This window comes from Bubalus kerabau, chromosome 6 (assembly GCF_029407905.1).
Source record: "Bubalus kerabau isolate K-KA32 ecotype Philippines breed swamp buffalo chromosome 6, PCC_UOA_SB_1v2, whole genome shotgun sequence".
NCBI lineage: Eukaryota > Metazoa > Chordata > Mammalia > Artiodactyla > Bovidae > Bubalus > Bubalus kerabau.
In genome coordinates this window covers 111,559,861-111,587,360 of record NC_073629.1, presented here as the reverse complement: position 1 = coordinate 111,587,360, position 27,500 = coordinate 111,559,861, and the positions used below count along the sequence as shown (strand labels likewise).

The following is a 27,500-nucleotide window of genomic DNA, read 5'->3' as shown; positions in this document are numbered from 1 at the left end:
TCTCAGTCTGAGCCAAGGTTTGAGAGACAAGTAATACCAGCCCCCTTTTCTTTCTTCACTGTCTCCAGAAACCAAAAGCTCTTCCCCAGGTAGTGGCCTGGGGGTTCCTGCAGACCCATTTCCCAGTTACTTCCCAGTGAAGACAAAGGCTTGAACCACAGAGCGATGGAAGACTAGGAGCTCTGGAAGCAGACAGACCGGCCAAAGCCCAGCTCTACCTCACTGCTGTGTGACTGAGCAGGTGACTTAACCTCTCTGAACTTCAGTTTCCTTGCTCTTTCCTTCCCTCTCTCTCTCCATCTCTCTTTCTGACCCTACTTTTGCAGACACTTTCAGACTCAGCGGCTTCCTGTCTCTAGTTCATCTCCCCTCAGTCACCCCCAGCCTTGGCCCTCCCCCATCTCAAACCCCTTGGAGTCCCATTAATTCTGAGAGGCTGTGTGTATGGATTGCCGCCTGGCCCAGTCCTGGGGCTCAGAGAACTGTGTAATTATCCACTTGGAGCCGAGGGGAAGCGATAACCAGTTCTTCCTCCCTCCTTCCCCGCCTGCCTTACGCTCATCCATTTCCCACAAACATCCCCAGGGAAGCTGATTACAGAGAAGCCGGAAGCTGATTACGGGAGAAGCCCGCTGGGCCGGGCGGGGTGGGGTCCTCATTAGGTTGCAGAAGGTCAGAGAAAGTGAGCAGGGGCATCCCTCCCACCTCTACCAGGACTACGGCCCTGTGTCCCTCACCCCTCCACCCCACCCACTCCACCCCCTGCCCTACCCCATCCCCCCTAACCCCCACCACACCACACCCCACTGCCCCCCAAAACCCCAGACTGGGCCATTTGTCTGCTTGTTCATCACAGCTTAATCTTTAGACCATTACCTCCAGCCTGGAGCTTGCCTGTGTTCCAGCCTCACTCAGCCAGCTCTCCCTGGAACATCTCCGCATGTACATTCATTCCACTGGCCCTTAACTCTCCAAATCTGGACACACTGTCTGCCCCTGCTCCTCCTGATGTCCCGAAGCACCAGCCACCCAGGTTCTCAGTAACACATCCGACATCATTCTTGCCTCCCTCCTCTCAGCGAATCCTCAATAACCACCCATTTCTCTGTTTACCACAGACACCAGCACCAGCTTCCATGTCCTAAAAGTCCCCTGGGAACAGACCCCTTTGTCTTGGACAGCCTGGGGTCCCTTCAAATTGGCAATGCTCAGGTCTGACTAGATCATCTTCCCCCTCCCCGCCTCTCCGATCTCTCAGCTTCTATCCATGGCACCCGTTCTTCCCAGTCACTGATCCCAAACCTCTCTGCCTCCTCCTCCTCTCTACCTGCAGCCAAACATCCCCTGTGTTTTGACAGAAGAATGAACTTCGGGGTCAGTAAGAATTGACCTACCATCCCAGCTTCATCATTTCTTAACTGTGTGATCTGGAGCAGATAGTTTCACCTCTGAACCTCCATTTGCTCGTAAAATGGGGCTAAGGGTACCCACCTTGCAAAACTGTTGGGAAGATGAGTTGTAAATGTCCAAAATTACCATCTCAAATGACTGTAGAGCCAGGCAAGTCCCGTACAGGAGTGTAGAGGCCTGGTGGGGTCAGTTCAAACTGGAGCGCAGAGGCCTTGTCAGAGGGGGGCTGTGCTGTGCTTAGTTGCTCGGCTGTGTCTGCCTCTTTGGACCCTATGGACTGCAGCCCACCAGGCTCCTCTGTCCGTGGAATTCTCCAGGCAAGAATACTGGAGCGGGTTGCCATGCCCTCCTCCAGGACATTAAACCTAGGCACAATGAAAATACCGTGCTTAATGTTAATGACTCTTAGACATGTCTATATTAGATTAGCAAACAGACATTAATACTAGATTTTTAATATTGAATATTTCCCAGTTCACGTGAACCTGAAATTCATTTAAGCTAATTTCTCTTGTATTTAGAATACAGAAGCGGGCAGCCATTCGTAACTCCAGCTATTGATGCCACAGGGAATATGGGCCCCATGTTGCTAAACTTCTAGTTTTTCAAGAGCATCCCCCAACCATCTTTTCATGTGGAATCTCCAGATTTGTGTACATTGGCAATTAGTGAAATGTTTCTTTAAGGTCTAGGAAGGCCAAACAAAACATTTGCCTCCAGGTCACCAGTTGGTATTCTCTGATGTGTGCAAGGAGTTAGACCCAGTGCACATTCATAAGTAAGAGTCAATAAACATTAATTTCCTTCCCTGCCCTGCTTATTGATTCTCTCAAAAGGAAGAAAAAAAAAAATAGTAATTCCCAGCTTCTCTTCCCACTCTACTCACATCATCATCATTACCTCCATGCAGTTCTTACTGGCCAGCAGGCCTGTCCAGTCACAGACCCAGCAGGACTCTGCACCCTCACCCAAGATGCCTCCCGTCACCAGCTCTTCCCTCCTAACCCTCACCACCCCTACCCCACCACCCCTACTCCATCCCTGCCAGTCTTCTGGGCAGAAGGGAGCTCTTTGCTTCTTTGCTTAGGTCTGATCCTTCAAAGCCCTCTCCGTTTCATTGTCTCAGTTATCCTTTCAACAATCTATAAAGTAATTATTATTGACCCCAATATGCAAATGAGGAAAATAGGTTCCGGAGAGTGTCTGTCAGTCAGCAAACGCTTTTCCAACACCTGATATCCACCAAACTCTGTTAAATGGCAAACCCAAGGTCACACAGAGTACTCTTGGTTGCAAATGTTGTTATTGTTCGGTTGCTAAGTTAGGTCCAACTCTCTGCGACCCCTATGGACTACAGCACGCCAGGCTCCTCTGTCCTCCACTATCTTTCAAAGTTTGTTCAAACTCATGTCCATTGAGTCAGTGATGCTATCTAATCATCTCATCATCTGCTGCCCTCTTCTCCTTTTGCCTTCAATCTTTCCCAGCATCAGAGTCTTTTCCAATGAGTTAGCTTTTTACATCAGGTGGCCAAAGTATTGGAGCTTCAGCTTCAGCATTTCCTTTAGGACTGACTGGTTTGACTTTTGGACTCCTTGCAGTCCAAGAGTCTCAAGAGTCTTCTCCAGCACCACAGTTCGAAACATCAATTCTTTGGCATTCAGCCTTCTTTATGGTCCAGTTCTCACATCCATTCATGACTACTGGAAAAACGGAACTCTAAACTAAACAGACTTGGGCAAAGGAACCATGTAGTAGGGAACAGGAGAAGGCAATGGCATCCCACTCCAGTACTCTTGCCTGGAAAATCCCATGGATGGAGGAGCCTGGTGGGCCACAGTCCATGGGGTCACTAAGAGTCAGACAAGACTCAGCGACTTCACTTTCACTTTTCACTTTCCTGCATTGGACAAGGAAATGGCAACCCACTCCAGTGTTCTTGCCTGGAGAATCCCAGGGACGGGGGAGCCTGGTGGGCTGCCGTCTATGGGGTCGCACAGAGTCGGACACGACTGAAGCGACTTAGCAGCAGCAGTAGGGAACAACACTGGGTTCCAAAGACAAATGGAGCCAGGGACACAAGTGTCTCCCAAGCATTCACTTGCTCTACTTTTGTTTCTGCTTTCCTCTCTGTCTGTGGATTATCGTCTCACCCAGCAGAGCAGCATTTCCAAACAGCAGGCTGCCAGCTGGTCCAGAGCCTCACTTCTCACAGTGTTCATCCCTGCCCATGTTCAAAAGCCTCAGGGAAGGACCCTTGGTAGATCAGCGTGGGTGACATTGTCACATTGGGCTGACCTACTGAGCAAGGTAAGTGTGACTCATGAGCTCAGTTTCAGGTCAGTTTCACCCTGGGCCAGTCAACAGTCCATAGAAGAGCAAGCTTATGAGGCTTGCTGGTGAGTGTAAGGATGGCAGAATCGAATTGGGCAGGAATGAGGCTGCTGCTTGTTCAACAACAGATGTCTTAGTTTGAGCCCCTCCAAAAGGCAAGTCTGAGATGCAGATTTGCAAGCCAGTTGCTTTTTGGGGAGGTGATCCCAGGAAACATGACCATGGGAATGGGGGGTAAGGCCGAGAATGGAAGGAAAATGGTGAAGGGTATGTAATTGAGTGAGTTTCTGTGAGCAACTGGGCTCGGTCATGCTGGGGATTGAACTCAGTCTGGGGAAGATTAGGATGTGGTTGAGATAGCTATCTCAACCCACCAGGGAGGAGGCTAGAGGAATCATGCCCTGACTTCCACCCATCAATATTTGAGGGCTGCCCCTGGGAAGGCATCAACCCCCTGGTACTTCCAGGCTGCCCCATACACAGACAGAGGGGTCCCAGAAGCCAAGAGAGCCTCAGCCAAGAGGCGGGTGCTGGCCACTGGGCGCTGGGGGCCCTCCTGCTATAAATCACCAGGCTTTACAAAAGTCCCCTCAACCATCAAAACAAAGCGGGTAAAGGAGAAATGGCCTGGTTTCTGACAGCACTCACTACCTGTACTGACCACCGGATGGAACAAAACTTAAATTCAGATCTGTCCAATTGTTTGCAATAAGCCATATGGTCCCCACACTAGGCTATGACTGCACAGAGGTGCTGAGCATCCAGGCCAGAGACCAGAGGGAGGTCCTTGGCCCTGGGATGCCAGCCCTGGAGAATGTGGTGACCAGTGGCCAAAACGGCAAGAACTGTACATCGGCCTCCCCACCCTCTGCAAAGGAGGTCACACAAGCTGCTCAAAGACAGCAGGACACCCGGTGACTGGGGCATCAGTTCAGTCTTACTGTGGGCCTGGCTGGAGGGATGCAGAGCCGTGGAAGCCTTTGGGCCCCAGCTTCAGCTATTGTGGGTCACACTGCTGCCAAGATCCAGTCTGCCCAGAGTCACAGAAATAGTAGAGAGGCCAAGGGGCAAAACCAGCTCCAGCCCCCTTGGCTGAGAATTGGAGCTTAGGGAGAACTGGCAGAGGGGGGCTTCCCCCTGCACTCCAGTGGTTAGGAGTCTGCACTTCCAATGGAAGGAGTGCAGGTTCAATCCCTGGCCTGGAAACTAAGATCCCCCATGCTGTGCAGTGTGGCCAAAAAGTCAAAGTTTGTTTGTTTGTTTGTTTGTTTGTTTCTAATAAAGAAGATGAAGAACCAACTGGCAATGGGTCTAGGGCCCCAAAGGAAGAGCATGGCTATGTGCCCACCTGGGGCCAGCAGAAAATAAGAATGTCCACCCAACCAACCAGATAGCCAGAGTCTACAGAACGGGAAGTAAGAAGGATTGCTGGGCTGGGAATTAAGGCAGCTGAGTTCCATAGCCTGAGCTCTCAAAACTGTATCACTTCAGCACCCTCGTGCCCAAGGATTTGGCAGTGTTGTGGCTTTTTTACTTTTGACAACCAGAATCATTCCTCCATTCATCTTCAAATATCCATAAAGCACTTACTATGTGCCAGGTGCCATGCCCGGTGGTGGAGATGCAGCAACGAGCATGGTTCCCATGGCCCAGCCTCTGGGCCTGGTCCTTGTGAAGATCATAGTCTAAAGGAGAAAAGGACATGAAACACACAAGCACACCGATAACTCTAGGGATGCAGCTGTGATAGGGACACAAGGGAGAAGCACATGCAAAGAGAATAAAAAGCAAAGAACCTGACCTAGTTACAAGGGTTGAGGATGGCTTTTCTGAGAGTGACGTTTATGTCTGGAACTTGATGCTAGCTAGCTTGTTCAGCCACTCAGTCATTTCTGACTCTTTGCAACCCCGTGGACTGCAGCACGCCAGGCTTCCCTATCCTCCACTGTCTCCCAGAGTTTGTTCAAACTCATGTCCATTGAGTCCGTAATGCCATCCAACCACGTCATCCCCTCTCCTGCCTTCATCTTTCCCAGCCGTCAGGGTCTTTTCCAATTGGTTGGCTCTTCACATCAGGTGGCCAAAGTATTGCAGCTTCAGCTTCAGTATCAGTCCTTCCAGTGAATATTCAGGGTTCATTTCCTTTAAGATTGACTGGTTTGATCTCCTTGCTCTGCTAGGGACACTCAAGAATCAAGCACCACAATTCAAAAGCATCAGTTCTTCAGCACTCAGCCTTCTTTATGGTCCAACTCTCACATCTGAACATGACTACTGGAAAAACCATAGTTTTGACTATATGGACTTCCCTGGTGGCTCAGACGGTTAAGCGTCTGTCTACAATGTGGGAGACCCAAGTTTGATCCCTGGCTCGGGAAGATCCCCTGGAGAAGGAAATGGCAATGCACTCCAGTACTATTGCCTGGAAAATCCCATGGACAGAGGAGCCTGGTAGGCTACAGTCCACGGGGTCGCAAAGAGTCGGACGCGACTGAGCAACTTCACTTTCACTTTGCCTATATGGACCTTTGTCAGCAAAGTGATGATGTTTCTGCTTTTTAAGATAGTGTCTAGGTTTGACATGGCTTTTCTTCTAAGGAGCAAGCGTCTTTTAATTTCGGGGCTGCAGTCACCATCCCCAGTGATTTTGGAGCCCAAGAAAATAAAAATCTGTCATTCTTTCCACATTTCCCCCATCTATTTGCCATGAAGTGATGGGATCAGATGCTATGATCTTAGTTTTTTGAATGTTGAGTTTTAAGCCAGCTTTTTCACTCTCCTCTTTCACTTTCATCAAGAGACTCTTTAGTTCCTCTTCACATTCTACCATTAGAATGATTTCCTTGTATATCTGAAGTTGTTGGTATTTCTCCCAGCAATCTTGATTTCAGCTTGGGGTCCATCCAGCCTAGCATTTCACATGATGTACTCCACATAGAAGTTAAATAAGCAGGGGGGCAGTATACAGCCTTGATGTACCCCTTTCCCAATATTGAACCAGTCCGTTGTTCCATGTCTGGTTCTAACTGTTGCTTTTTGACCTGCATGCAGGCCCCTCAGGAGGCAGCTCAGGTGGTGTGGCATGTTGTGACCCACACAGTCAAAGGCTTTAGCATAGTTGAAATTAAGCAGAAGTAGACGTTTTTCTGGAACTCTCTTGCTTTCTCTATGATTCAACAGATGTTGGTAATTTGATCTCTGGTTCCTTTGCCTTTCCTAAAACCAGCTTGTACATCTGGAACTTCTCAGTTCACGTACTGCTGAAGCCCAGATTGAAGGATTTTGAGCATTACCTTGCCAGAATGTGAAATGAGCACAATTGTGCAGTAGTTTGACATTCTTTGACATTGCCTTTCTTTGGGATTGGAATGAAAGCTGACTTTTCCAGTCCAAAATTTGCTGAGTTTTCCAAATTTGCTGACATATTGAGTCCAGCACTTTAACAGCATGATCGTTTAGGATTTGAAATAGGTCAACTGGCATTCCATCACCTCCACTAGCTTTGTTCTTAGTAATGCTTCCTAAGGCCCACTTGACTTCACACTCCAGGATGTCTGGCTCTAGTTGAGTGCCCACACCATCATCATTATCTGGGTCATTAAAACCTTTTTTGTATAGTTGTTCTGTGTATTCTTACCACCTCTTCTTAATCTCATCTGCTTTTGTTAGGTCTTTGCCGTTTCTCCCTTTTATTGTGCCCATCTTTTTGCATGACGTGTTCCCTTGGTATCTCCAATTTTCTTGAAGAGATCTCTAGTCTTTCCCATTCTATTGTTTTCCTCTATTTCTTTGCATTGTTCTCTTAAGAAGTCTTTCTTATCTCCTTGCTATTCTTTGGAACTCTGCATTCTGTTGGGTATGTCTTTTTCCTTTGCCTTTCACGTCTCTTCTTTTCTCAGCTATTTTAAAGTCTCCTCAGACAATCTTTACCCACTCCAGTGTTCTTGCCTGGAGAATCCCAGGGACAGGGGAGCCTGGTGGGCTGCCGTCTGTGGGGTCGCACAGAGTCGGACATGACTGAAGTGACTTAGCAGCAGCATCAGACAATCATTTTGCCTTCTTGCATTTTTTTTTTCTTTGGAATGGTTTTGGTCACTGCCTCCTGTACAATGTTATGAACCTCCATCCATAGTTCTTCAGGCACTCTGTCTACTAGATCTGATCCCTTAAATCTATTGGTCACTTCCACTGTATAATCAAAAGGGAATTTGATTTAGGTCATGCCTGAATGCTCCTGTGGTTTTCCCTACTTTCTTCAATTTAAGTCTGAATTTTTCAATGAGGGGTTCGTGTTCTGAGCCACAGTCAGCTCCAGGTCTTGTTTTTGCTGACTATATAGAGCTTCTCCATCTTTAGCTGCAAAGAATATAATCAGTCTGATTTTGGTGTTGACCATCTGGAGATGTCCATGTGTAGAGTCATCTCTTGTGTTGTTGGAAGAGGGTGTTTGCTATGACCAGTGTGTTCTCTTGGCAAAACTCTGTTATCCTTTGCCCTGCTTCATTTTGTACTCCAAAACCAAACTTGCCTGTTACTCCAGGTATCTCTTGATTTCCTACTTTTACATTCCAGTCCTCTATGGTGAAAAGGACAACTTTTTTGTGTGTTCTATAAATTCTTATAGGTCTTCATAGAACCATTCAACTTCAGCTTCTTCAGCATTAGTGGTTGAGGCATAGACTTGGATTACTGTGATACTGAATGATTTACCTTGAAAACGAAAAGAGATCATTCGATCTTTTTTGAGATCGCACCCAAGTACTGCATTTCAGACTCTTTTGTTAACTATGAGGGCTACTCTATTTCTTCCAAGGGATTCTTGCCCACAGTAGTAGATAAAAGGGTCATGTGAATTAAATTTACCCATTCCCCTTCCATTTTAGTTCACTGTTTCATAAAATGTAAATGTGCAAAATGTAACACATTCATAAAATGTCAGTGTTCACTCTTACCATCTCCTGCTTGACCACGTCCAATTTACCTTGATTCATGGATCTAACTTTCCAGGTTCCTAAGCAACATTGTTCTTTACAATATCCGGCTCGGCTCTTGAGGTACAGCCTGCTCTGTTCCCCTTTGCCTGGCAAAGTAATAAAGCCAGTCTTACTTCTCCTCCATTACTCTGTTTCTGTGTTTCTGTTTGACATGGATGCACAGAAAGCCAAGATTTTGGCAACAAACCTGGGGGCTTGTCCTGGATCTGATCACTGGCAGGCAGCCCCTCAGGGCCACTCAGCTTGATTGGATGCTTGGGGATTTCTCTCTGCACCAGCTTCCTCCAGGGGAGTAGAAGGTTGGAGGATTTCTCTGAGGTCAGATGGTCAGGGTTCCCCTGCTGTAGGGTTGGGCCTTGGTCACACCCCGTCCACCACCTTGGCTGTGGAACTCGAGGCTGCCGTGGAGAACAGGGCAGAGGTTGCCCTAGCAGCTGCCCGGGCTTTCTTTGTCTTGAGGATACTTTCGTTTTCCCTTCTCTGCATTGCCCCAGACTTCCACTCCGAGAAGACGTTACTTCTGGAGGATCAGAAAGAGGGCATTTGGTACCTCGCAACACACCTGCCAGCAATTTGGTAAGTCTCCTGGAGTGCACACCAGGGCTTCCTTGACCTTGCCTGTTTGGGGAAACTTTGATTCCAATTTGGGGAGCTCTCCCTGTGAAAGGCAACTCCATTTGTAAGGTGTGCGTTGGACAAGGTCACATGTCTAGTGGGACTGGGAAGTCACATTTGAGGGCATTTGTGCCATTTGGCTTTTGACTTCTGGGCATCTCTTTGCCATCCATTTTATTTCTAGTGTGACTTCCAGCTGGTGAGGTTCTGCTTCAGTTTGGTTGGCTTGGTTTGGCTCTTTTGGTTTGAGCACACTGACATCTGGTACAAATTGCCTGAGCTGAAACGGGGAGCACTTCCTCTAAGCTCCCACTCACAGCATGAGAAGCCCTTTGGAAACATTTTAAGTGACAGGTGGACATACAGCTATGATCCAATGCCCAAAAAAGAGGCCTAAAAATGACCCTCTTACAATTAGATTTTTATTGCCACAAGATGAGAAAATAGACTGAAGTTCCCTAAGGTTCAGGATTCTTCTATAATTAACAGTCTGGGGCTGATCATACCAAGACCCCACCTCCCCAGAGGAAAAATCCCTGCTGGGACAAGTCTGCTCTTGTTATCAGGGCCAATTTGACCACTGGTCTAAATTTGGGCTGTGAAACTATGACCACAGAAAAAGATGATTTTTTTTTTTTTTTTACTGTATTGCCACAATATTCTTTAGACTCCAGAGAAAACTGGTTAAAATTTTTATGAAATTGTCCTACTAGGAGAAGATGCTTTTCTTTCCTTGTGCCTTGAGACCATGGATCTCAGGGACATTTATCTGAACCATCTTTAATTCCTAAAAATGAAAAGAAAAAAAGAAAAAAAACAGGAAAAGAAGCCTTAAAATTTTTTTCTTATTCCAACTGTTATTTTTAAACTAGTGTTTTATATTATGATATCTGATTCATGACTAAGTTTGGAAAACAAAGTTATGAGATCTCTTGTTGTGTCTGTTTGGATATATGTATATCTCAGTATGTATCTTTGTCTCTTTTTATTGCTTCTGAGATTAATTTGTAAGTGAGCTCTATTTAATTGGCTTAAAGAAAAGTACGTGCATGTTTAGGTGTTCAGTTGTGTCCAATTATATGGGACCCCACGGGCTGTAGCCCACCAGGCTCCTCTGTCCATGGAGCTCTCCAGGCAAGAATACTGGAGTGGGCTGCCATTCCCTTCTCCGGGGGATCTTCCTGACCCAGGGATCCAACCTGTATCTCTTGAGTTTCCTGCATTGGCAGGCAGATTCTTTACCACTGGGAGGTAGGCACTTAAAAATCAAACAATTCTAAGTGCAAGAGAAATTAAGCTAAAGGATTTCAGGTTCATGTGAACTGGGAAATATTCAGTATCAGATTACTACTTGATATTAATGTTTGTTTGTTGATCTATATGTCAGTACTCGTAATGACTGTGGTAAATATTGGTAACAAGACAGGGCTCACACGTGGCAACAGCAGGAAACCCTTCCCCGTTGCTTCAGGCTCTGCCTGTGGCAAAAGAGTGGTTGGGATTTTCCCTCTTTGACCAGCCTTGTTATGGGTAAGATTTGTTCCATCTTGAAGCCACCACCCCTTCAGGGTATTTTTACAAGACTAGGAGATCTTCAACTATGCCCCCATGAAAAACAACTGGTATTTCTCTCCCTGTGCCCAGGCCCTCGGGAGAAAAAAATAGAGTGGGGAATGGGGAAAAGCCTTTTGAACTCAAGAGGAAAAAATTGAGATTTCTCATTCAGTCTTTATGTAAAAGTTAACTTGTAAATGGACTATTTTAATTGACTTGAAAGTAAGCACTTAAAATTAAATCTATAGAAAATTGGCCAAGATAAATTTTAGGACCCATGATCTGGGAAAGATTCAGTACTGAATTGATATCTACTATTGAAAGTGGCTTAAACTTGTTGGTTTGATTAATATAGAAATGTCCTTAGAGTTATCAATGTTAAGTATAGTATTATTGTTGCACCCAGGTGTATTAGAGGTCAAATAAGACCTTATTCCATCTTTTACAGATTTGTCAACAAGAAAAGTAACTCAACGTAAAAAAAAAAAAAAAAACAAAAGAAGAACTTCTAAGAAAAGTAAGATATGTGTTTTTCAGTAGAAGATGTAAGAAATCAGATATTGAATTATGTATGATTAGGATTCTCTGAGATTGGACCCAGTTTAGTTGGATAAATGGATTTTTTGTTAGAAAGGGACTAGAACAAGACTGGATTTGGTTTCTCCCTCAAGTATTCTTGAAACACTGCTTTTGATGAAGGATCATGTGAGTTTCTGTGCCTTTAAGTGATCTGTATGATTTACTTTTGATGACAGATCATGTGAGTTTCTGTGCCTTTAAGTGATCTGTATGATTTACTTTTGATGACAGATCATGTGAGTTTCTGTGCCTTTAAGTGATCTGTATGATTTACCTTTGAGATCTGTGGTCACTTTAAGGAAGTATATTGTCTCACACTGACTGATGATCTTAATCAAGTGTTTTAAAACTTTTTGACAAGCTTCCTAATATCAAATTTTAATTAAAGTTCTTTTGATTTCCAGCTAGCTTTGGGACACATGAGATGGCCCCCAAGTTGTCTTAAAGAGAAACATTTCGCTAGCATTATTTTGTATGTTAAATATGATCATTCATACTTCTGGCTCCTGTAACCCAGTTTCTTTATCAATTAATCAGATGTTTAACCATACCTTTTTGTACTCTGATGCTGTTACAAAAAGTGTTTCATTATCAAGGAAAATGAAAGTGTTAATCACTCAGTCGTGTTTGACTGTGATCTCATGGCCTGTAGCTTGCTTGTCTGTCCATGGAATTCTCCGGTCAAGAATACTGGAGTGGGTTGCCATTCCTTTCTCCAGGGGATTTTCCCAACCCAGGTATCAAACCCAGGTCTCTAGCATCATGGGCAGATTCTTTACCATCTGAGCCACCAGAGAAGCCCTTCATTATCAACACGATTCATAGGAAGGCATAGAAGCAGTTACAATAGCTCCTCATTAAGGTGATGGTTATGCAAGGATTCCAGCCCAAACTGACTAAAATCAGAAACCGCCCCGCCCCTGGGGCCCCCACATCGCAGTCCAGAGATTTTCACTCCCTGACAGGCAGAGTGGACACCCCTGCTCAGCCTTGAAGCAGTTACATAAGATGGACATCACCCTTCTGCTTCCAATAAGAGTATGGGAGTAAAATCTGGGGGTGGGGCATGGGGGATAAAATAGGAGGGAAGGGGCAGGGCACAAACTTTGAAGGAATGAGGTAGCCTGAGGACATGAAATGGATTAATTAGAAGCAAATCAGTCCAAGATAGTGGACTAATACTTGAGCTTCAGTATACATTCTTTATAACACATCAGCAAGCTAAGTGAAGGAGGTCACTTGGTTTTTGAAGGGGGTCGCCATTATCTTCCTTACCTCCACCATAGTTTGGCCTCAGGTCAAACAACAGGGAGGGAACACAGCCCCACCCATCAACAGAAAATTGGATTAAATATGTACTGAGTGTGGCCCTGCCTATCAGAACCAGACCCAATCTCCCCCTCAGTCTATCTCTCCCATCAGAAAGCTTCCATAAGCCTCTTATCCTTATCCATCAGAGGACAGACAGACTGAAAACCACAATCACAGAGAACTAACCAAACTGATCACATGGACCACAGCCTTGTCTAACTCAATGAAACTATGAGCCATGCAGTGTAGGGCCACCCAAGATGGACAGGTCATGGTGGAGAGTTCTGACAAAACGTGGTCCACTGGAGAAGGGAATGCTAAACCACTTCAGTATTCTTGCCTTGAGAACTCCATGAACAGTATGAAAGGGCAAAAAGATAGGACAATGAAAGAGGAACTCTCCAGGTCGGTAGGTGCCCAATATGCTATTTGAGATCAGTGGAGAAATAACTCTAGAAAGAATGAAGAGACAAAGCCAAAGCAAAAACAACACCCAGTTGTGGATGTGACTGGTGATAGAAGCAAGGTCTGATGCTGTAAAGAGCAATATTGCATAGGAACCTGGAATGTTAGGTCCATGAATCAAGGCAAATTGGAAGTGGTCAAACAGGAGATGGCAAGAGTGAACATCGACATTTTAGGAATCAGTGAAACTAACATCCAAAAAACGATGTCCTTTTCATTATAGGAGACTAGAATGCAAAAGTAGGAAGTCAAGTGATACTGGGAATAACAGGCAAACTTGGCCTAGGAGTACAAAATGAAGCAGGGCAAAGGCTAACAGTTTTGCCAAGAGAACACACTGGTCATAGCAAACACCCTCTTCCAACAATACAAGAGAAGACTCTACACATGGACATCACCAGATGGTGATAATTAGATTGATTATATTCTTTGCAGCTAAAGATGGAGAAGCTCTATACAGTCAGCAAAAACACGACCTGGAGCTGACTGTGGCTCAGAACATGAACTCCTTATTGCCAAATTCAGACTTAAATTGAAGAAAGTTGGCAAAACCACTAGACCACTCAGGTATGACCTAAATCAAATACCTTTTGATTATACAGTGGAAGTGACAAATAGATTCAAGGGATTAGATCTGATACACAGAGTCCCTGAAGAACTATGGACAGAGGTTCATGACATTGTACAGGAGGCAGGGATCAAGATCATCCCCAAGAAAAAGAACTGCAAAAAAGGCAAAATGGTTGTCTGAAGATGCCTTAAAAATAGCTCAGAAAAGAAGAGAAGCTAAAGGCAAAGGAGAAAAGGAGAGATATACCGATTTGAATGCAGAGTTCCAAAGAATAGCAAGGAGAGGTAAGAAAGCCTTCCTCAGTGATCAATGCAAAGAAATAGAGGAAAACAATATAATGGGAAAGACTAGAGATCTCTTCAAGAAAATTAGAGATATTAAGGGAACATTTCATGCAAAGATGGGCACAATAAAGGGCAGAAATGGTATGAACCTAACAGAAGCAGAAGATATTAAGAAGAGGTGGCAAGAATATACAGAAGAATGATACAAAAAAGATCTTCATGACCCAGACAATCACGATAGTGTGGTCACTCACCTAGAGCCAGACATCCTGGAATGTGAAGTCAAATGAGCCTTAGAAAGCATCACTATGAACAAAGCTAGTGGAGGTGATGGAATTCCAGTTGAGCTATTTCAAATCCTGAAAGATGATGCTGTGAAAGTGCTGCACTCAATATGCCAGCAAATCTGGAAAACTCAGCAGTGGCCACAGGACTGGAAAAGGTCAGTTTTCACTCCAATCCCAAAGAAAGGCAATGCCAAAGAATGTTCAAACTACCGCACAATTGCACTCATCTCACATGCTAGCAAAGTAATGCTCAAAATTCTCCAAGCCAGGCTTCAATAGTATGTGAACCATGAACTTCCTGATGTTCAAGCTGGATTTAGAAAAGGCAGAGGAACCAGAGATCAAATTGCCAACATCCGCTGGATCGTCGAAAAAGCAAGAAAGTTCCAGAGAAACATCTGCTGCTACTGCTAAGTCACTTCAGTCATGTCCGACTCTGTGCGACCCCATAGACAGTAGCCCACCAGGCTCCCCCATCCCTGGGATTCTCCAGGCAAGAATACTGGAGTGGGTTGCCATTTCCTTCTCCAATGCATGAAAGTGGAAAGTGAAAGTGAAAGTGAAGTCGCTCGGTCGTGTCTGACCCTCAGCAACCAAATGGACTGCAGCCTTCCAGGCTCCTCCTTCCACGGGATTTTCCAGGCAAGAGTACTGCAGTGGGGTGCCATTGCCTTCTCCAGGAAAAAACACCTACTTTTGCTTTAGTGACTAGGCCAAAGCCTTTGACTGTATGCATCACAACTGTGGAAAATTCAAGGGATGGGAATACCAGACCACCTGACCTGCCTCCTGAGAAATCTGTATGCAGGTCAAGAAGCAACAGTTAGAGTTGGACATGGAACATCGGACTTGTTCCAAATAGGGAAAGGAGTACATCAAGGCTGTATATTGTCACCCTGCTTATTTAACTTATATGCAGAGTACATCATGCGAAATGCCAGGCTGGATGAAGCACAAGCTGGAATTAAGATTGCTGGGAGAAATATCAATAACTTCAGATATGCAGATGATATCACCCTTATGGCAGAAAGCAAAGAACTAAAGAGCCTCTTGATGAAACTGAAGGAGGAGAGTGAAAAAATTGGCTTAAAACTCAGCATTCAGAAAACGAAGATCATGGCATCTGGTCCCACCACTTCATGGCAAATAGATGGAGAAACAATGGAAACAGTGACAGACTTTATTTTTCTGGGCTCTAAAATCCTTGCAGATGGTGACTGCAGCCATGAAATTAAAAGACACTTGCTCCTTGGAAGAAAAGCTATGACCAACCTAGACAGCATATGAAAAAGCAGAGATATTACTTTGCCAACAAAGGTCCATTTAGTCAGAGCTATGGTTTTTCCAGTAGTCATGTATGGATGTGAGAGTTGGACTATAAAGAAAGCTGAGCACTGAAGAATGGATGCTTTTGAACTGTGGTGTTGGAGAAGACTCTTGAGAGTCCCTTGGACTGCAAAGAGATCCAACCAGTCCATCCTAAAGGAAATCAATCCTGAATATTCCTTGGAAGGACTGATGCTGAAGCTGAAACTCCAATACTTTGGCCACCTGATGGGAAGAACTAACTCATTTGAAAAGACCCTGATGCTGGGAAAGATTGAAGGCGGGAGGAGAAGGAGATGACAGAGGATGAGATGGTTGGATGTTATCACTGATTCAATGGACATGAGTTTGAGTAAGCTCCAGGATTTGGTGATGGACAGGGAAGCCTGGCGTGCTGCAGTTCATGGGGTCGCAAAGACTTGGATATGACTGAGTGACTGAACTGACTGAAACTGAAAGCTAAATGACACTCCCACCAGTGGGTGGTGGCCCAATTCCATATAAAGAAACTTTTAAGGAAAGAAAATGTAAATGAGGAAGCTTTCAGATAAGCTGTTTAGAATGATTATGCTTTAGAAATATGTCTAAAATATTCTCTCCAGATTTTTGTAACTTGAAATTCTAGAGTTATACTAAATTAAGTGAGGAAAGTTTATTGAATAGCTGGGTCATTCCCAAATAAGATACCAAAACATTAATTACTGAATATTGGCTTCCTCTTACAGAGAAACTAAAGGTATTTGGGCATGCCAGTTGGTTCAGTGGTAAGGAATCTGGCTACAATGCAGGAACCACAGGAGAGGCAATTTCAATCCCTAGATCAGGAAGATCCCCCAGAGGAAGGCATGGAAACCCACTCCAGTATTCTTGCCTGGAGAATCTCATGGACAGAGGAGCCTGATGGGCTACAGTTCATCGATCGCAGAGTCGGACACCACTGAAGCAACTTAGCACACGTGCAACATTGTTATTTACATCATCAGACTTTCCTTTCACCACCAGGCACATCCCTTGTGCTTTGACCCAGCCCCTTCATTCTTTCTGGAGTTATTTCTCTGTTCTTCCCCAGGAGCATATTGGATACCTACCAACCTGGGGTGCTCATCTTCCAATGTCATATCTTTTTGCCTTTTCATTCTGTTCATGGGACTCTCAAGGCAAGAATACTGGAGTGGTTTGCCATCCCTTCTCCAGAGAACTCTCCATTATGACCCGTCCATCTATGGCATGGCTCATAGCTTCATGGGGTTGCACAGGCTGTGATCCACGTGATCATTTTGGTTAGTTTTCTGTGATTATAGTTTTCATTCTGGAGTCTGTGGATTGTAGTTCTTGCTTCTTCTGTCTCATAGATGAGGATAAGAGGCTTGTGCAAGCTTCCTGATGGGAGGGACAGACTAAGGGGAAAACTGGGTCTTGCTCTGGTGCTCTGGGCCATGCTCAGTAAATTTTTAATCCAGTTGTCTGCTGTGCTCCCTCCCTGTTCGTTGTTTGGCCTGAGGCAACCCAATCCTAGGGTCTACAAGCTCTTGTTGTTTTGTTGTTGTTTAGACTCTTTTCGACCCCATGGACTGCAGCACACCAGGATTCCCTGTCCTTCTCTATCTTCCAGAGTTTGCTCAGATTCATGCCTACAGGCTCTATGGGAGGGCTGTTGGCAACCTCCAAGAGGACTTATGCCAACCTCCCAAGACTGCTGCTGCTGGTGCCCTTGGCCCTGCAGCAGGCGACAGCTGACCCATGCCTCCACAGGAGACCCTCAAACACTCACAGGCAGGTCGGCCTCAGTCTGTTGTGGGTCACTGAACCTTTCCTCAGAGAAAATGAAGAAAGAGCATTAAGGTATGTGCAAAGGCCCTGAGATAACGAAGAGATTCCTCCATTCTAAGAACTAAAAGAAGGCCATGGTGCTAAAGCACAAACACGGAAGGAAACAAAGGGTGGCAGAGGCCAGATGGCTCAAGACTTTACAGGCCATATTAGCCAACAGGAGATTTTTCATTTATTTTGGGTTGGGCTTCGTTGCTGCACGGGCTTCTCATCTCGGTGGCCTCTCTCTTTGCGGAGCACAGGCTCTAGAGTATTTGGGCTTCAGTAGTTACAGAACATAGATTTGGTTGCCCCACCACGTGTGTGATCTCCCCAGACCAGGCTTGAACCCATGTCCCCTGTATTGGCAGGCATATTCGTAACCACTGGACCACCAGGGAAGTCCAACAATAAGACATTTTTTATTTCAAGACAATGGGGGGAGACTCTGAAAAACCTGGAACATTTTAAGGCCTGTTTTACCATGTTTTGCATTTTCCAAAGATGACTGCTACAAGTGGGCAACATCTTAGAGAGGGGTGAGGTAGTTCTCTCTCTTAGAGAGAGAAGAGTGGGCAGTGTTACACGCCTGATGTATTTAGAGGGTTTGGCCCAGTTTCTGGCACAGAGGAGGCATCCAGTGATGAAACTGACATTATTACCCAATCACCCAACCTCCCCACCTCCCGAGTGGGAAGTGAAAAGACACCACCTTGGCCCCACAGGCAGACCTAGCTTGTTACTGCAGGACCCAAAGTATGCTCGCTGTTAGGAATAGCAGTTTTAATAGGTAACTGGTAGGGTATCAGGTCCTGGTGCCTGTGCATTCAGAAGGGAGCCTGGGGGGACAACTGGTTGCTGGAAAAGACTCCTGCTCTCACCTACCCTACACCCATTAACTGGGAGAACAGGTAGGGGTCAGTCCAAGCCAGAACATGTCAGAGGTGATGACAAGAGTCGGGAATGCCTGGGCTAAGGACTGGGGGAACACAGAGGGCAGAGAAGGAGCCAGGGAACAAGAAAGAGCAGAGTGCGGAGGGGAGAGGATGGCAGGTCTATTTGCAGGTCAAATGGCTCTGCAGCAGCTCCTTTGACACGTCTGTTCCCATCTCCCCAGAAGGAGCAAGCCCTTCTCCAGCCCTGATTCCCACTGCCTATCTCCCTCACTTGCCGGCTTCCTGAACACGTGCAGTCTGCACTTTCCCCACCCACTGCTCTCTGGCTTCCGTCCCCATCACTCTGCAGAAATCCCTCTAGCAAAAGTCCCCAGGGACCTGACAGCCTCTCTGACACTAGGTCTCCTCCTCTCCGCCCTGTCTTTGCTTTCTCCTCCAACAGCATCTTTCTGATCTGCTTCCTAAAACGTCAGTGCTCCTGAGAGCTCTGCCTGGACCATCATCTCTTCTCACTCCACACACTCTCCCAAAGCCACCCGGTCCACTCCAGTGGCTCCCACCACCTCCTTGGGACTGGGAAGCCCCAAAGTACCTCCCCAGCTATTGCTGCCAACTGCTGGCTATGAACAGTCCACGTGACCGCCCTCCACACCCTCTCATCCAGCACGTGGAACACTGAACCCACTAACTCCCGAACATCCGGGAAGAACCTCCCATCATCTTCCCCTCCCCACCTCCAACAACTTGCTCTCCTCCTGTAAACTGTTTTTTTAAACTCGTCTCACATGCCTCTTCTCTTGCACAGAGGGAGCTTTCTACACATACAAGCATCATTTTTACAGATATTTACAAGCATCATGTTTACAGATTCAATATGGGTGAGTTCATCGAGTCACTAAAATTTACTTGTTTAACCCCAAAATCAATGCCTTCGCTGTCACCTGTGGACAGGCACAGGGCAGTGGAATGCTTGAGTTGCCTGATGTGCAAGGTCCCAGCTGAGGTTGAACAAGCAGATGCTTTGCCTTCCACTTTCAGCTGATACTGTAAACAAATGTCCCATGGGAGGTCAATTGGTTGCTATTTTTTTCACATTTTTGGGCTTGTGGAGGTGATTCTGCTGTTTAAACTGGCCTCCAAGTATGGCACTGAAATTGTCTGGTATTCCCAAGCACAGAAAGGTTGTGGCAGGCCTTGGGGAGAAAATACCAGTGTTAGATGAGTTTTTTGGGGGGATATTTGGGTCCAGTGGTTAAGACACTGTGCTTCTGCTGCAAGGGGGCACAGGTTCAATCCCTGGTTGAGGAACTAAGACCCTGCATGCCCAGGCCAAAAATAAAAAAAGGATAGAAGGATGAGCTTTGTTCAGGAGTGAGTTATAGTGCTGTTGGCTGTGAGTTCAACATTAATAATTCCACACTGTATATAAGTAAGGTATGTTTCAAGAGAAACACACATAAAACATGGTTATATATTGATCAGTTGATGAAAATGTCATGGTCAGAGGCTCGTAGGAACCATCCCCTATATTTCCCCTGCTGAAGTCTCTGGATTTGCTAATTCAGTGTTTGTGGTGACTTACAGAACATCACTACCACAGAGAATGAGAACTGACCATACTCATCTGATCACGTAGCCTCCTTCCTTCCCTGAGGCCTCCCTCTGCACAGGAGATAATCCAGACCACTTAGCAGAGTGTTCCAGATCTTTCTTGGTCCAGAACATCCTTGCTTTTTAGCGCCACCACTGATAGGGCCCACATGGGGTCTTATTGATAAGATGGCTCGTTATGTCGACTTCGCAAGCCAGCAAGCAAAGAATAAATCACAGTGATCTGTGAGACTGACCAAATTGCCCAAATGGCATCCTGTTATCTCACTGGCGCCTGTCTTCTCAAAGCTGCGAGATCACCAGATTCTAGACCTCTGGCTACGTGACATCCTTCCAGAGAGCTTTTCATGGGTGGAGTCTAAGGACTCTGTCAGAAAGGGAGGACACTGGTTCTCCTAAGAGCCAGTCACCCTCTCTCTTCCCTCTAATAAATTTCCTTTTCTTATCTGACTGCCCTGCTCACTCTCTTTTTCTCTGCACTCGCCTTACACCCACCACTCCCTCCTTCAACCCACTCTCCAAAGCTTTTCCATCATCTTTCACTGCAGGCTCTAAGCTCTCTGCCTCAAAGGCCTTTCCTCCTTGTTGCCTCTTGATGAATTCCTACACGTCCTTCAAGACCCAGCTTACATGTCACCTTGTCTGGGTCTTCCTCTGGCAGAACTTGACACTCCCTCTCTGTTCCATGTCTCTTTGGCTCTGATCACAGTGTCATATCCAATCTAGTCACGTGTCTCCTCTCTCCTGTACTCGGTGATAGCGTGGAGGAAGAATGCAGAGGGGGTAGTTGTGTGTGTCTCTCTCTTTGCAGAGTGCATGCGCTTCACACATCATTCATTCCATAAACGTAAACGGAGGCCTAACATGGTACCTAACAGGCCCCATCCTAGGCGTCCAGGGTCCAGCGCTGCCCCACACGTGTGTAGCACTGGGCCAAAGTGTGGCCTGTGTGTAAGAGCGTGTGCGTGTGGGATGTGCCACGCTTGCTGTGGACCTGCAGTGTTTGTGGCTCTCGGACACATCGTCCATTGAATTCAGGCCCAAGTGACCTGCTGATAAAGAACATCTTAGAAGCTAACCCAACAGGCTGCATCCAGGCACTAACGAGAAGCCCTCCAGGGTATGCCCTGCCTACCCTCCCCACTCCCCAACAGGCACTGCCTGACCCAGGTTCTGTCTTTTTGTCCCAAAGACATCATCCATCCCGTGAGATTTTCTCTGGTGAGCTGTCTGTCTCCCATCCTTTCTCTGCCTTCCTTCATCTCAGGGAAGAGGAGGTGAGGAGTAGGGAAAGAGAGGGGAAGCCGTATGGGGACCCACCACATGCCAGACGTGTGCAGGCAGCTCACACGCCAGAGGCAGTGGCAGGAAAGGCCTCCTCTGTGCCGGGCACTGTCTGGCACTGTGCCTTTGTTGGCTGGGCTAATCCTCGTGCCAACCCTCTGAGGTAGGTGGTGCTACCGTCGCACTGCACAGACAGGGAACTGATGCCCAGCAGGGAGAGGCAGCGGCCAGGCCGGATTCAGGCCACAAAGCCACCGCCCTGCACTGCACATGTTGTCCTTACAGGGCACACCTCACGGGCGCAATATGCCTCATTGTGCACCCGAGAGACAGACCTGAACGCACCAGAGGTGAGGTTCAAGTCCAGGGTTGTGAGGTTCCAGATCCAGGGCTGGACCCATATGTAGCGGTGCTTGAGCTCCAGCTGTAGGGGAGTGATACCCAGATGCAGATGTCCCCTGCCGTCAGGCAATTCCTTCATCTGCCTGCCCCATTAGACAGGGAGGCACCTGCTCTGGACAGGACTTGCCCACCCCAAGTCCCTTCTACTGGAGTTCCCCCTCAAGGACATCTTTATACCTGTGTGTCTCTGGGCCCATCTGTGTGCCAGGGGGTGCTAGTGGTAAAGAACCCGCCTGCCAATGCAGGAGACACAAGACGTTAGTTCAGTCCCTGGGTAGGGAAGATCCCCTGGAGGAGGAGGGCGTGGCAACCCACTCCAGTGTTCTTGCCTGGAGAGTCCCATGGACAGAAGAGCCTGGCGGGCTGCAGTCCATGGGGTCACAAAGAGTCAGACACGACTGAAGAGACTGAGCCCACACCCAAGTAGGGAGACCCTGTCAACCGCTCCTGATCCTCTCTTTATCCGTGTAACCTAGCGCCAAACACAGTACCTGGCTCAGAGCCAAATCTCAGGAATGATTCTTGAATTTAAAGAATGGGGTAGAGAGTAGCTCCTCAGGGCCAGGGGTGGAGGGTGAAGGACAGGCACCTGCGCAGGGTTTGGGGAGGGGCTCGGTGTACATATTTTGGGGAGAGATGGGGCTGTGTATGTAGAGGAGAGGTTGACTTTCTGTGTAAGCCCTTATGCGCTCAGTGTCAGGGTGCAAAGACTGAACTAGATTCCAGCAGCAATGGGAGCCTGGCCCTCACGACTGTTCTCTGTCAGGGTGCAAAGACAACTAGATTCCAGCAGCAGTGGGAGCCTGGGCCTTGCGACTGTCCCCTGACATCTGTGCAGTCGTAAGAGGCTGTGCAGCTGGTGCTGGACTTATCAGCTGGTAATTAAGACCAAGTGGGTGAGTTCCTGAGGGTCTGGGGCTGATGTGTTGCATCTTGCTGAGGACAAGCCCCTAAAAAATGTCCATTGGTGAGGACTGATTTGCTCATTCAACAGGTGAGTCCCACCTGGAGCAAGTTCAACTATTTCAATGCCATCCGATGATAATGTGAAAGCTCAGGGCCGTGGAAGCCCTGAGATGAGGCCCTAAGCCATCTGGGGCTGCACAATCAGGGAAAGCTTCTTGGAAGAGTAGGCCAGGCAAGGAGAAAGGTGAGGGAAAGGCATCCAGGTGGGGGCTATAAATAGGCAAAAGCATGTGGGCTGGAGCCAGAATTTGGGACTCAGTTCCACAGGTCACTGAAGCCGTGAGAACGAAAGGCCCTGAGGAGTAACTGGAGAGGGAGGAGAGTCTGGAGCAGCCCACAGAGTTCCAGGAAGAATCAGAAGGAATTTCTGGAGAGGACAGGCCTTGGCTCCTCCCACACAAGGCCAGGGATAGGAAGACAAGCCGGGGGTCAGAGTGGACCTGTGGTTGTCCCCAAGAGGATGCCAGGATTTTTAGGCTCAGCGCCCTGAAAGGAGGGCAACCATAAGTCTCCTGGGCCTCAGGAGAGGCAGTCCTGGGAGGCTGGGGCCCAGCCAATGGCAGTTCCCGGCCCAGCTGCTCCTCCTCCTGGCCCGCGGCACACCCAGGCTGCCTGCCGAAATCTGCGGGCTCTGTCCTAGGTTTTCCCAAACAGCCTCCCTGGTTCTGACATGAGTGCCGGCTGCCCGCCGAGTTGGAGTGCTGGCGGCCAGGACTCGGTGCCCAGAGAGCCCTGAGGAGTAGTCGCTCAGGTAAGGCCAAAGGCCATCTGTGTCCAGAGGTGCCCTCGGTACACCTGGCACACCCAGATGCGGGAAGACTTCGCTGACTGCGAGTCAGGGGAGTGGCCGGGGCACATGGCCATCCTGACGGTGGAGAAGGGAAGGGCGCCTCCCGCTCCTGCTCTGGGTTCTCCCCCTTTCTCCTCAGCTGTGAGCAGAGGTGGGAGCCGGGTACTGAGGGGGAGAGGGGCTCACAGAGGGGCCAGGAGCTGAGCAGGTGGGGCATCCCTGCCTGGGCCTGAGAAACCCCGCCCCTGCTCTGGGTTGGGCTGGGCAGGGAGCCCCTGGGCTGGAGCCTCCTCAGATGCTCCCTGAGAAGCTGCCAGGGGTTCTGCCCACCTCAGGCAGGACTGAGCAGAGACCGGCGGGTGATTCAGAGCAGGGGCCCCACGTTCAAGTTGTAGGTGGTATAGACAGGACAACAGAGAGACAGGGTAGAGGGCAGAGTCACTCCAGCCTCCCTCCCTGGGGATCTGTGGGGCTGGGGCAGGGACTGCGCACAGCAGGCAGCTTCCCAAAACCTGAGGAAAGGGGCCCAGACCCAGAGCGTGGGCCATGAAGCTAGCCTGCCTGGGTTCAAATCCCAGCTCTGCTGCTTACCATCTCTGTCACTGTGGGCAAATGAACTAACCTCTTTGTGCTCCACTTTCCGCATCTGTAAACGGGGAATAAAACCTGTACCCTTTTGCACAGTTGCTGTACTGATTCATGCCAAGTGCTCAGATAATCTGGGGGGCAGGGCGTGAAGGGGAGAACAGCATGGTGACCTCCGATATGGAGCAGACTTGGAAATGGCAGCAGGAACCCCTTAAAGCAGGAGGCTGTGCAGACAGGCTCCCTGAGGTTCTGGGGAGCCCAGGGGGCTAAGACCATGCTGCATGCATCAGTGGACCCCCCAGGAACCTGACAGAGTTTCCAAGAGCACACACAGGCACTCCTCACTCTGAACCATTGTCACGTTGCCTAATTGGAGGTAAATTGGATTCCTGTGTGTTCACAAACTCACCAGTAGAACTGACCAAAATGGCATTTCTCATTTTGGTGTCTTGACAAGGCTGTCCCACAAGATGACAAAAAAAAAGTTTCTGTGATCAGAAGAGTTGGTGCAGTGCTACCTATTCTGACCCCTTACTCATAATGTGAATGTATTCACAGGGTCAAGCAGAGGGACCTGTTTAACTTTGCACTGGACACAGTGCTTGCCTACGTCTCTTAAACATGGAATCCTCTCTTTGCTTCTGTTGCCAGGCCACTGAGCAGGGTTCCAAGGAATGCCAGTTTGGGAAGCACAAGAACACGAGGCTCCTCTATGAAGCCTAACATACAAAGAGAATCAATGTTCCCTCCTTTTTTTAGCTGGTTTGCCATTGGCCTTGCTTCAGATGAGTCACACATGAGCAGGACAACTGTCTGGATATTTCTAATGTTAGACCAGATGGGAGTTTGGGGACAAAGTTCCAACCTTCTCTTTAGCCCCATCTCCCAAGCCGAGTAAAAGGCACAGAACAGGCTCCCCTTGGGAGGAGGCTGCCTAAGGGGAGAGAACCGTGCTCAGAAAGGAAAAAAAAGTCATTCCAAAATCTGGACCACTGAGGAGAGGGAGGGGTCAAGATTAGGACAGAGAGGGAAGGTGGCATTAGCCACCCCCTTAAGCCCTGGGAGGAGCAGGTGGCTTTGCTTACTTTTATGGGGGAGAGTTGGTTCTGGGCTGAATTACCTGTGCTCCAGGCCCACCTCTGCACCTGATCAGGTGACCCTGCATAACCCCTCTGAACCTGAGTTCCCCCATCTGTAAAGGGGACGAGGATAGAGCCCAGCTCTGCCATGGCCATGAGGATCAAAGCTGATGACCCGGTTCTATAAAGCAGGAGAGGGAGTGCTCTCTAAACGTGGGAAATGACCATCATCCTCTCTCCGCAGTAGCTGCGAACACCAGGGGCCACCATGAACTGGGGGATCTTCGAGGGGCTCCTGAGCGGGGCCAACAAGTACTCCACGGCCTTCGGGCGTATCTGGCTGTCCCTGGTCTTCATCTTCCGCGTGCTGGTGTACCTGGTGACAGCCGAGCGAGTGTGGAGCGACGACCACAAGGACTTCGACTGCGACACTCGCCAGCCGGGCTGCTCCAACGTGTGCTTCGACGAGTTCTTCCCCGTGTCCCACGTGCGCCTCTGGGCCCTGCAGCTCATCCTGGTCACGTGCCCCTCACTGCTCGTGGTCATGCACGTGGCCTACCGCCAGGCCCGGGAGAAGAAGCACCAAGAGGCCATTGGGAAGGACGGCGGGCGCCTCTACCTGGACCCCGGCAAGAAGCGGGGAGGGCTCTGGTGGACATACGTCTGCAGCCTGGTGTTCAAGGCCGGCGTGGATGCCACCTTCCTCTACGTGTTCCACTCCATCTACCCCAGATACACCCTCCCCCGTGTGGTCAAGTGCCACGCGGCCCCGTGTCCCAACGTGGTGGACTGCTTCATCTCCAAGCCTGAGGAAAAGAACATCTTCACTCTCTTCATGGTGATCACGGCCCTCATCTGCATCGTCCTCAATCTGGTGGAGCTGGCCTACCTGGTGAGCAAGAGATGCCGGGAGTGCCTGGCAGCCAGGAAAGCCCAGTCTGAGAACCTGGACCACCGCCTGGACTGGGTCACCTCTTCTTCCAAACAGGGCGATCTCCTCTCAGGCGACCTCATCTTTCTGGGCTCAGATGTTCCCCCTCCACTCTTACCAGACCACCCTCAAGACCACGTGAAGAAAACCATGCTGTGAGGGGCTGCCTGATCAGGCCTGGGTTGGAAGGACCCGGAAGCCAAGGTGCAGCCTTGGGGATGGGGGTGCTGAGCTGAGAGTAGGGGCAGACAAGAGGGAGAGTCAGGTAGCCTGGGTTCAAATCCTTTCTCCCCAGGTTCCTGCCACCTGCACCAGCTGTGTGACCTTACGCAAGTTACCACCCGGAGCTGAACCTCGGTTTCCTTTTGTATACAACGGAGATGATGAGCCCTGCTGAACAGGGCCGGCGCTGTGAGGAGGGCTTTAATGAGAGAATATACGTGCACATGCCTCCAAAGTGTGGGGTCCACGGTCAGGGCTTAATAAAATTCAATTCATTCACTGATTCAAGGTGACCTTTGCTCCTTCAACCTTGGTGAGCTTTATTGACTCCTTTCATCAACTTTTTGGCCCCTGAACAGGCTGCACTTGATCTAGCCAGGTAAGGACTGATGTGACTTAGCAGCAGCAGCAGCAGCAAGAGGACCCCCAGCACTCCTGGGGGGTCATGCTCCTTGCTCTGGGTCAAGTCTAGCCTTTATCCCCAGTTGCAGTTTTAGGCCCGTGGATTGTCTGCAAAGAGAATGAAGCTTAGTGAATAAGCAGTTGTGTGTCTCAGGGGAAAGTTCATGGACTTCTAGTCAGAACACTTGACTTTGAACCCAAGTTCCACTGGGACTCTGGGAGAGCAAGTGCAGCTCCTCTCCAAAGTGGGTTAACAACATCGAGCCGGTGGGATGGCTGCGAGGTGGGATGAGCTCCCGGCTTCAGACGAGGTTAACCGGCTGTAAAAGGCCGCATAAACGTTAATCACTGGTATTAGGAAGTGCTCTATAAATGCTTGTGGGAAACGAGACAGAGGAGCCCCTCCCTGGCTGCACATTAACCTTCCCTATCCCAGGCTCAAGGCCCGTCTGCAGCCCCCGCCGGGTCAGGCTTTTACTTCCCCGAAGCCCAGGCCCATGAAGGGTGGACCGGGAGGCCGTGCCTGGCCCCATGCCAGCTGGAGAATCTCATGCTGCAACCTGCATTCCTTGTCTCCACCTGGGCAGCGGTGCCTTACCGAGAGGAACAGAGGGTGGGTGGATGGGTAGGCCCCCCCGCCCACATGTCTCACCACCACTCAGATACGTCCTGCCAGAAGCAGGGAGCAGGAGGAGGGGCAGTGCAATCCTGGGCTGAATCAAGATTGCCCCTTTCCATAGATGTGAGCTGCTGAGGGTCTCACCACCAGGCTTCCAGAGAAATGGGTAGG

At 48.4% G+C, this 27,500-nt stretch overlaps 1 protein-coding gene across 6 annotated transcripts; it reads left to right on the top strand.

Annotated features, from left to right (window-relative positions):
* Positions 1 to 26,591, top strand: GJB5 (gap junction protein beta 5). 6 transcript variants are annotated; one of them, XM_055586458.1, is made up of 4 exons: positions 2 to 241; positions 3,571 to 3,720; positions 9,233 to 9,314; positions 25,400 to 26,591. In XM_055586458.1, the coding sequence occupies exon 4, from the start codon at positions 25,424 to 25,426 to the stop codon at positions 26,243 to 26,245; it is 822 nt and encodes a 273-aa protein (XP_055442433.1). In that variant the 5' UTR covers positions 2 to 241; positions 3,571 to 3,720; positions 9,233 to 9,314; positions 25,400 to 25,423; the 3' UTR covers positions 26,246 to 26,591. The 6 variants fall into 6 exon arrangements, with proteins under 6 accessions (XP_055442436.1, XP_055442433.1, XP_055442432.1 ...); XM_055586461.1 differs by lacking the exon at positions 3,571 to 3,720 and having other exon boundaries at positions 1 to 241; positions 25,403 to 26,591; XM_055586457.1 differs by lacking the exon at positions 3,571 to 3,720.
* Positions 26,592 to 27,500: the final 909 nt, after the last annotated feature.

Coding starts and splice junctions, on each gene's coding strand:
- GJB5 (XM_055586461.1), top strand. CDS start 25,424: ATGAACTGGGGGATCTTCGAGGGGCTCCTGAGCGGGGCCAACAAGTAC.